This window comes from Excalfactoria chinensis, chromosome 6, assembly GCF_039878825.1.
Source record: "Excalfactoria chinensis isolate bCotChi1 chromosome 6, bCotChi1.hap2, whole genome shotgun sequence".
Lineage (NCBI taxonomy): Eukaryota > Metazoa > Chordata > Aves > Galliformes > Phasianidae > Excalfactoria > Excalfactoria chinensis.
In genome coordinates, this window is record NC_092830.1 from 36,677,609 (window position 1) to 36,687,550 (window position 9,942).

Consider the following 9,942-nt stretch of genomic DNA (forward strand, 5'->3'; position numbering starts at 1 on the left):
GGAGCCTCCTACAGGAGCCCCTTAATTGCACCACTACAGCGGTTTCCGAAAGCGTTTAGCTCTTATATACAAAGGAAATAAACCCACATTGTCAACTCGAGAGCGCTCCAGAGTTTACAAGGGCTCCTCTGTAACCCATTGAAATAATTATCGGGAGGGAGAGACGCCTCCGCCTTTGTCACAGCTCTGCGCTCCGCTCCGCGAGGAGCCCCGCACCATCCCGCTGCGGCCGCCCGGACTCGGCCCCGCACGAAGGGAAACTTTCGGGCCCCGCACCGCTCCGGGCCGCTCCTCGCGGAGAGGGCCGAGAAGTTCGCTATAAACCAGCCATCCCCCCCCAACACCCCCCCCCAAACCCCGGGCTGAGGATCCCGCAGGGCGGTGCGGGCAGCAGATCGGAGGCGCGGTTCTCATTTCCATCCCAGGGATCTGATTTCCAGAGCACTGTAAATCATCCCCCATTCTCACCTCCTCCTCTTACTGCCCCCTCCGCCGCCTCCCCCCCCCCCGCCCCCCTCCAAAAAAAACCTTATATATATATATATGTATATTTTTGAAGCGTCTCTCCGAAAAAAAATATAATGTATTAATAAAAAGTTGATGAAATCCAAAGCCCGCGAGCGGCTCTCCGCCTTTCATTGCTGCGGAGCAAAACGATGCTGCTCTCGCGGAGTTATCAGCGGAAAAGTTGTCCAAGACAGGTTAAATAATTGAATAAGGAACCGCTTGTAATTATGTTATTTACAAGGGCTGACAGAGGGTTGGGGAGGAAACAGGAGCTGCGCGCAGGGAGCGGCGGGTTGGGGTGACCCCTGGAGCACGGAGTTTGAATTATGGAGATGGGGGGCTGCGGGGTGAGCGCGGACCAGAGGCGAACAAGCTGACTTTTCACCTCGGCACATTTAACTTTTAAATCCGAGGGAACGTCTCGCGTTACTCCACGGCTCGGTATAAAAGAAACTGGGGGGGGGGGTTAAACGTGGAGGTGGGGGGGGGTGAGAAAAAAAGGGCGAAGCGTGGCCGGGAGGAGAACGGCCAGAAAAATATCAACCCCAAAAATAAAAGGAAAAAAAAAAACAAATAAAAGTTATAAAGGATTAAAAAATAATAATTAATAAAAAGGATTTAAAAATAAATGTGGGCAACTCGCTGGGGTTATTTCCCCTTTTCTCTCTAACCCCTTCGCTAAACGAATGCTAACAGACACGGCAACAAACACCCATCGAGGCCACATCGCAACCGCTGCCCCACCGCTGGGCGATGCGGCCCCGCAGCAGCGCGGGGAGCCCGGATCTGACAGCGGGGAGCTCCGCACGACCCCCCCCCCCCCGCCTCCCCGGCACGGCCCGACCCGGAGCAGCGCGGCTCTCACCTGTTTGGTCATGGAGTCTATGAGGCGCACGTAGAGGTCCTGCTCCGTCCTCACTCCTGCGGGGAAGCAGAGAGAAAATCCGCGTTAGAGTTTGCCACGGAACCGGGCAGGGTTACATCGCGCCCGGTTTAGAATTAAAATGAAAGGAGGGGGGGGGGGGGGGGTGAGAAAAAAAGAAATATAAATAAATCAAAATCAAAAGAAGAAATGGGGAGGAGGAGGGAGAGCTGCCCGCACGCGGAGCGGGGCGGGGGGGCCCGGGGCGGAGGGCCGGGGGCGGCGGGGCCGGGCCGGGCTGCGCTCCGCTCCGCCGCGATAATTAGCGGTAATTGGCAAAAGTGGGAAAAGTCACTTAAAAGTGGAGCTGCGCGCAGCTCCTATCGATCCCCTTTTTTACTCCCCACTTCAAGCCCGGCCGCTTAATCATGTGAAGTGCCATTGACTTATTGATCGCTCCTGTTTTGTTTTCCTCCCGTGCCGGGGAAAGGAGCCGTGTTTACACGCGTGCAATTTTCATCTCGGAATCTTTACAAAATCATCATCATCACCGTAATAAAAAGGCCTTGAAAAAAAGAAAGCGAGACTCGGCTGCTGCGCGCGAGGCGACGGCAAAACTTACCATTGCTATACAATAACTGAAGTTTATAATGAATCCCATTGTTAGTTTTTTCATTGTTTGGCTCCTGCAAGTAACGATAAATAACGACATTCAGTACGAGCGCGGCTCGCGGCTCCGGGCGGCCGCTGCGTTGCCCCGCGCAGTCCCCGCCCCGCACGGCCCCGTCCCGCCCGGCCGAGGGGCTGCGGCGTCGGGACCGCGCTTCGGAACGGCCGTCACGGTAACGTTAACGGTCGGAACGGGAGCAGCGATAGCGGTAGGAGTAGCGGCGGGCAGACTTACTTTCTCTTTCTCCACAAAGTCCACAAAAGCCGTTCTCTCAATCTCCACCGGCTGGCCCTGCCTGTCGTACAGAGCTAAGACGAAGTGGAAAAAATTGGATTTTCTCAGGTTGGAAGGCGGCTGTTTCTCGAAATGCGCCCGAGCCAGCCCCACGCCGCTGCGGGAGAGAACAAGACAAGGCGGCGGTGAGCGCGGAGCGGAGCGGGCGGCGGCGGAGCGGCGGGGCCGGGGGGGGCCGCACCTACCTTTGCGCGGCCGTGTTGGCATCCACCACTCCGGCCGTGTGCATCCACGAGCGGACCGGGTTCATGCCGCTGCCCAGCGGCTCCTCCTTCATGGTCGTTCCGCCTCGTGGTATATTTTCCTGAATCCCAAACATTAAAACGAGCGGGGGCGGCGGCAGCTCCTAAGCGAAAGGGGGGGACGAGGAGGGGAGCGCGGTGCGGTGCGGGCTCGGTCGGTGCCCCTCTCCGGAGGAGCGCTCGGTGCCGGAGCTCTGCGGGAAGAGAGTCCGCTCCGAGCCTCGCTGCCTTCCTCAGCGCGTCCTGCGCGGGCACCACATCAACAATTTGCGGAGTTCTTCTGCGCGGCCGCGCGGGTGGCGTTCCAGCTTGGAGGTTCGGAATGGTAAGAAGGAAAAAAAAAAAAAGGTAAAAAAAAAAAGGAAAAAGGGAAAAAAAAAGGGGGTAAAAAAGGGGGAAAAAAGGGGGGAAAAATGGGGGAAAAAAAGGGGAAAAAAATAAAAAAGAAAGAAAAAGTGGAAGTACAGCCGGCGGCACTGCGAGGTTTGGGGGTTCGGGGGGTTGGTTTGTTGGGGGGTTCGGGGTTGGTTGGGGTTGTTGTTGTTGTTGTTGTTGTTTTTTGGTCGGAAGAAGAAATATTGTTGTTGTTGTTTTGTAGATGCGCTCAACGTGGTGTCATCCTAGTGAAAACGGCATCAAAAAAAAAAAGGGGGCTTCAGGACACCGCTGAATCGACCACTTCTGGCAAGGCTCTCCTGCTCCAAAAGACAAATAAACGCAAAAATGATTACCGCGGAGGTGTTCCCGGGCACAGGAGAGCGGGGCGCGGGCCCGTGGCGTCTCGCGGAATGGACGGCGGCGCGCGGAGCCCGGCCCTCCCTCCCCGAGGAGCGCGCCCTTCCCGGGAGCCGGGCCCCGCACCGCGGGAGCCGCGCTGTCAGCGCTGACGCGCGCAGGGGCGGAGCTCGAGCCATATATGGCCCGCACGGCCCGGCCCCGCACCCGCGCCTCCGCCGCTGCAGCCGCCGCCGCCGCGCTCCTGCCGGCCCCTGCCGGCCCAAGCTGCTGCTCGTGGTGGGGTGGGGTGAAGGGAGGGGGTGTGTGGGGGGGACGGAGGTGCGTGGTGAAGAGTCGGAAGGAGATAATTAAAGAGGGAGATGATGAGGGTTGGGAAAGGAATGGGGAAGTGTGGGGAGAGAGGAGGAGAAAAAAAAGAAAGGGATTAAAATGTAAAATGATTTAAAAAAAAAGGAAAAAAAAAAAAAAAAAAAAGGCCCGAAGAAATAATGGAGAAAAGTAAAATGAAGGCGGTGAAGTTTAAAGCGGAGTGGTTGAAAATAAGAAGAAATAAAAGAGGGGAAAAAAATTAAAAATATATATTTTAAAAAAATGAAAAAGGGGGGAAAAAAGGAAAGAAAAGAAAAATAAAAGGAGTGAGTGCACAACGCGACCGTGGGAGGGAGGCTGGGCTCTGCCCCGCCGAGAGGAGCTTCGGCACCTGCCCACGAGCACAGGGGGGTCCCGCCGCCCCGCAACTCTACCCCGTGCGGCGCTGGGCCGCGGGGCGCTGCGGGCAGAGCGCGGCCTGGGGCTGACCGCTGGGGGCGGGGGGTGCCCCGGGCCGGACAAAGGCTGCGATGGGCACCGGCCTGGGGAGAGCAGAGCGCGGCCCTCCGCACACACACACACACACACACACACACACACACGTGAGGTTGCGCTCTCAGCCCCGTGGCCGCGCAACCCGTGTGCGCGGAGCCGCCCTGCCCGCCTTGCGCGGCTCCTTCCTCCCGACCCGGCCGAGGAGTTCCCCGCTCGGTTGAACCGCGGCCGGTCCGGTCGGTCGCGTAGCGATGAATCGGTGCGGATGGAAATCCGCCCCGCGCTGTCGGGAAAGCCCGCTCCTTCCTCCGAGGGGTGAGGGAAAAGCTGCGTTAGAAAGCAATCTATTTTGCTGGTGTTGGGGGTTAATGACTATTGCCAAAGATAAGTGAATTATCAAAGCTGTTGCTCTACCCGATCTCAAAATCCATTACATTGCTGGCCGTCTAATTAAATACGTAAGTATAATAAAATCATATTTTATGACTATTTGAGGGTAATGAGATTAGTCTTTAGAAGCGATCGCCACATATTAAAGATGCCACTGTCTATAGAATGTTAATAACCTTAAATCAAAGTGTATGGAAACTATTCATGAGAAATTAAAAGGAAAAATTCCCGTGTTCATCAGCAGCGCGGAGCGATGGAGGCGCAGCCCCAAAACGCGGCGGTGCCGTCCGGGGTGACATGGGGGGGGGGGAACGGAACGCAAAGCGACGGTCCCAACAGCGCTGCGCGGATATTTGGGCGCTCCGGACGGGAGCGCAAAAAGCGCGCATCTTCAAAGAAGCGAAACAAATAGGCGACGACGCCACAACGGTGCGGTTGTTTCCTCCAGCGGAACAATGCCGAAGTTGCCCCTTCCCCGTGCTAACGAAAGCGTAATGCTTCAAATCATTTACAGTATCTTTAATTCAGATTACACGCGCCGAGGCGATTTAAATCTGATTACCAAATTAGGAGGTTTTAAAACAAATCCTTTTAAATCTGATACTGTTGACTAAAGAGGGAGGGGGGGGGAAAAAAGAAAGTTCCATAAGCTCATCGCATAAGGTAACGATCCTGCCCCAGAAAGAAAGGGAGTTTTAAACCTTTTTGACAACAAATGCAGCTGCCCCACTATTTTGGACGATATTAAGCGAAAATGAATGCAAATCTGTGTTCAGAAGCCATCTGGCCAGAAATAGGGGAATCAGCTGCTCCTCACAACAGGCTCTGAGGCTGAATCTATTTCAGCTCATTTTCTAGATCATCTGGTCCTGCACCCAAAGCGTGGAAAATACGGTCTTTATCATTCACCAACTTTATGTGGTGGGGTTTGTTCTTGGGTGTTTTTTTTTTGTAGTTGGGTTTTGTTGCTTTTTTTTCCCCCCTCCTTCTCTATTTTGCTGGGATGGCTCCCCGCTCCCCGCTCTCGGTCGGGCCACGGCACCGCTCCTGTCCGCAGCGGCTCCGCACGGAGATGCCCGGCCCGGCTCTCCCCTCTGACCCGGGACCTCGCGGGGCTTTTTGTTCCGAGGCCGCTCGGGGGGGTGGGCAGCACCTCGCAGCGAGGCCCGGCGCCGGGCGAGCAATGGGCTGCGGGGGCTGCCGGGGGCGGCCCGGGCCCTCCCGGTTCCGCAGCCCTCCTCCTCCTCCTCCTTTTGCTCTCCGAGTCTCCCTTTTGTGTGAATTTACGGGGTGAGGCTTCAGTGATCCCCCCCCGCAAATTTGCATTTAAATAGCGACATCAAGCGATTCGCGTGCCACACACCAGTGGGCTCCCAGATGTCGCTCAGATGGCCGCAGCCCAGCTGTCCCCCGAGCCGGGCCGAGCGCTCCCGACCCCCGCGGCCCCCGCGCCCCGGGTACCGCCCGCCGCGCCCGGCCCGGAGCCACCCCCCAACCCTCCCCCCCCCCCCCTTGGCCGCAATAAATCACCTCCGAGGATCCCTTCCTCCTTTCGCATATAATAACGCATAATCACGTACTGTACATGGATCGCGCAGATTAAAATTGATAGCCTCATTTCCACAGCTGTTATAGGATTCTCCTAAACTTTATTATTATTATTATTATTTTTTTGGTGGTGCTGTTCCTCGGGACAATCCTCTCGGGACTATTAGCTTAATTATTATACTTTATTTTTTATTATATTTTTTGTAACTTCATTCCCCCCCCCCCACACACACACACCCCGCCTTTCGAGGGTTTCCATCACACAACACGGAGCCCCGCGTGGATTTGGCCACGCGGACCCTCTGGGGCTCTCCCAGCTCCTCTCCCTTCGGCTCGGCCCCGGCCCCGCACCCCAAGTCCCGCGGGGGTGGCACTGACCCGCACTGCGCTGCGCGGCTCTCCCGGGGGGGTTGGGGGGTCGTACGGCGGGGTCCGCGCAGCTTCCGCGCACCTCTCTCACTTTTATTGTTCGAAGGCGCCGCTGTTATTAACGCGCTGGGTTACACGGGTGGAATTGATGCCCGAAGGAACAGAAACAAATCTTTGGCTAACTCTCGTTTCCTGTGTTGCGGAGCGGTGACAAATGGGTATTTTCGGGTATTTTCGGTAACAGCGGAGGATGCCCAGGTACGGCCGCTCCGCTTTCGGGGGGCGGGGGCTGGCCGCTGACGGGCACCTCCCGATATCCACGCGAAGGGGAACGCGCTGCGGAGGAGGCAACGACGGCGGGGTCCCCTGCGGCCGTTCCGCGCGGCGCCGCGCAACCCGCACCCGGCGCCTGGGGCCGCTCAGCGGGCGCGCAGGGCTGAGATCGCAGCTCCGCTCGGCCTCCCCTCCGCCCGCTTCTACGCCTCCGTCTCCCGGTTCGGGCCAACTTCGGAACTTGGCTGAAATTCCAATTCCCGATCACCCCGCGCCCAGAGAAGGGCCGAGGGACAGCCGAGCTCCCGGCGCGGGCGCACACATCCGCGACCCGAGCGGGGCCATCCGACGGGTGCGGGCAGCCCGCTGTCCCGCTGCGCGCCCCGCGGGGCACAAGCCGGGCACTGCGGAGCCACTGGGCTCGGCGCAGGCCTCGGGGCTCTCGGGGGACGGTACGTCCTGCCCCTTTCGGGTCCTTTCGGGCAGCTCTGCCCAAGTCGCTCTGCGCCTACCCCGCGCCCTTCCTGCGGCCCTGCGCTCTCTTTGCGCATCTCTTGGCCGGGCTGCGCGGCGGGGGGAGCGGCACGGAGCCCTCTGGGCGGTGTGAAGCCGTTCTGCCGAAGGTACCTCTCGGCTCTGCACTCCTCCAGGAGAGCTTTCACCCCCCGCTCCCCCGATATTGTTAAAGGAAGAATTAGTTCTCGACAGAACAAGGCTGAAAGTTGCCCCGTGCCCGCACGGCGGACGCCGCACGGAGCTGCTCTTCTGCGGGCACCGCCCGGCTGCGGCCCGCTCCCAACGCTGCTCCGCCGGGGCCGCCCCCGAGGTGCGGTGCGAAGTCGCGGGGGGCTGCGGCCGGCCGGCTCCTCCCGCAGAGCGAAAACAATATGAGGGGAGCGCGACTGAACAAACAAGGATCGATCAGATAATTTCAGATATTATAATTGGCTTTAATTAAACACACTTCGTTCTAATTAACTCTGAAATTTTAGCATGCTTTGGGACGCTGGTGTCTGATTTGATATTGTCAGTCCAGATGTCCTAATAAAATTCAATCCTCCACTCAAGACTTCAATATTCACTAAGAACAAAATGCAAATTAAATGTAAAACCTAAAGTATCGCCAAAGGTATAATCAAGAAAGGTGTCTCAAAACTTCTCACTTTTTATTACGCAGTAGTTAGAAAATGCAGATTACATCCTAACAAGACCTCAGCTGAATAATATAAACCTTAACTCTTTCCTGGTCAAGGCTCGCTCTCCCCGGCGCTCTGCCCTGAAGGGATTCGGAGCGGCAGATGCCAACGCGCAGCGGGACCGGCCGCTCTGCGGGCCGCGTCCCCTCGGGCTGTGCCCGCTGCTGAGCGGAGCTTTGGGCTGCAGCGCTGCCCCCGGCGGGGCGAGGCGGGCACCGAGCGCCGGGCACCGGGCAGCCGCTACCCTCGGGGGGCAGAGAGGGAGGCTCCCCCCGAGCCCACCGCTGCCCCGCACGACCCTCGCGAGCATCCGTGGCCTCTCTCAGCCCTAAAGGGCTGAGGGGCCGTCCCGCTCCAGGAGCTCCCCGGGTTCGGGCAGCGCTGCGGGGATCTTTCAGCCGAGCCCGGCTCGGGAGAAGCGCTGAGCGGTGCGCGGAGAGGAGCGAGCCGGACTGAGGGAGAAGGGCAGTTCCCGCATTAAACGTTTGTATGTTTTCCATGCTAATGGAGTCACTTAACGCTGTTGCTAATTTAACTTTTTCAAAAGGCCACAGCTCGGCGATTTGCATTTTCTTTAGGATATTGAAACAGAGAAAACTGCTGGGCGGTGAGGCTGCCCAGAGCATAGCTGGGGGCCATGCAGAAATAAAAACAGAGGAAGAAAAGAAGAAAGAAAGAAACTGCCTTCTCTTCTAGACTATTAATAAGCAATTTGTCCCGCTGAAATTTACATTGCAAAGACAAACGCGTCGGGCGCCCGGCTGCTGCCTGGCCCCACTGCGCGGGTCGGCCCCGCACCCCGCACCGCCCCGACGGACCCCCCCCTCCCCCGGGCAGCTCTGCCGCTCCCCCCGGCCCGCACCTCCCCGCGCACTCCCGAGCGCCCCGCGCAGTGCCGAGCCAGCTTTGGGCCGACAACAAGTGCTGGAGCGGAGCTTCCCCCCGCGCATCTCCGCTCCGAGCGGCTGTAGCGTGGGGACCGTGTGCCATCTACAGGACAGTCTGCTCCGAGCCTGCGAGCCGCCTCGCTCTCGGCACACGCTGATGGTTCCTGTTTGAACTTCGGAGCGTCGGATTAAAAAACTTTACAGATAATAAAGGTCTGCGGCGCTGCCCGCCAGTTTTTAAGGCGTTAGATGAAAAGATATGAAATGTAAAGATAACGCGATTTGATTTGTTAGTCTAACTCCACGATTTGAGAGTTGATGTCCCCACAGACCGGGCTCGCTTTTTCCCTTTATTTATTTTTATTAAAACATCAATCTACTCTGGAGCTGAGTGAACTCCGTTTCACCTAGAGAACATAAAATTCTCCATCCCAGGGAAATAAGCACCTTTCATAAATCAGCGGTATTCCTGACAGATCGATCAATTTTTGGTTGTTAATCCGAAAGGAGGAGTTTTAATTGCTTTCTCCGTTTGCAGCCCGGGCACCTCGACCGGCGGCTCCGGCGGCGCCCGGCTCCTCTTTTGTGCGGAGGGGAGAGGAAAAAAACCCCGGAGACGCGGCCGAGACCCGCGCAGCACCGCGCAACCTGCGCGCAGGACGGGACAGATGCGCGGCGAGGCGGGACGCTTGCGGGCGCGCACCCCCCGCGGTCTCCGCGCGCAGCCCATCCCAGGTAAGCGGGTCCCCGCTGCTGCCCCCCGCCCGTGGCGCTCCGTCCCTCTCGGCGCGCAAAAGGTGCGCAACCCCGGCGCGCGGCGGGAGCGAGCCCCGCGCTTACCTTTGGCGGCCAATGGGGCCGGAGAGAGCTTTTCCCAGGGAAAGCCCCGACCCGCGCGGAGGGCACTGTTTATTGAGGAGGGGAACGGCGGAGGAGTGCGTGCGCTCTGCGCGCTTTACCACCACACTTACGGCCGAGCCTCGCTGGGACACGGAGCTGCGCGGAGCGCAGCAGTGCGCAAGCGCCCCCCCCGAGCTGCGCGGGCGGGGGGCGGGCGGGGGGCGCGGGGGACCCGCGGGGGTGGAAACGACGGCCTCGCCCCGGCCCCTCCCGGCCCCTCCCGGCCCCGCCCGGACGCTGCGAGCTGCGCCACAGCGCAGAG

At 58.6% G+C, this 9,942-nt stretch overlaps 1 protein-coding gene across 13 annotated transcripts in view; it reads right to left on the reverse strand.

Annotated features, from left to right (window-relative positions):
• Positions 1–9,733, reverse strand: part of EBF3 (EBF transcription factor 3) — a 119,780-nt gene extending 110,047 nt beyond the window's left edge. For 10 of the 13 annotated variants that reach the window (XM_072340329.1, XM_072340322.1, XM_072340321.1 and 7 more), the window contains exons 1-4: positions 2,519–3,314; positions 2,274–2,430; positions 1,992–2,055; positions 1,373–1,428 (exon numbers count right to left, since the gene is read on the reverse strand). In XM_072340329.1, coding sequence (XP_072196430.1) covers positions 1,373–1,428; positions 1,992–2,055; positions 2,274–2,430; positions 2,519–2,652 — 411 coding nt within the window. In that variant the 5' untranslated portion in view covers positions 2,653–3,314. Of the gene's footprint in view, positions 1–1,372; positions 1,429–1,991; positions 2,056–2,273; positions 2,431–2,518; positions 3,387–9,620 lie in introns of those variants that run through there. The other 3 variants (XM_072340316.1, XM_072340328.1, XM_072340324.1) reach the window with 3 other exon arrangements.
• Positions 9,734–9,942: the final 209 nt, after the last annotated feature.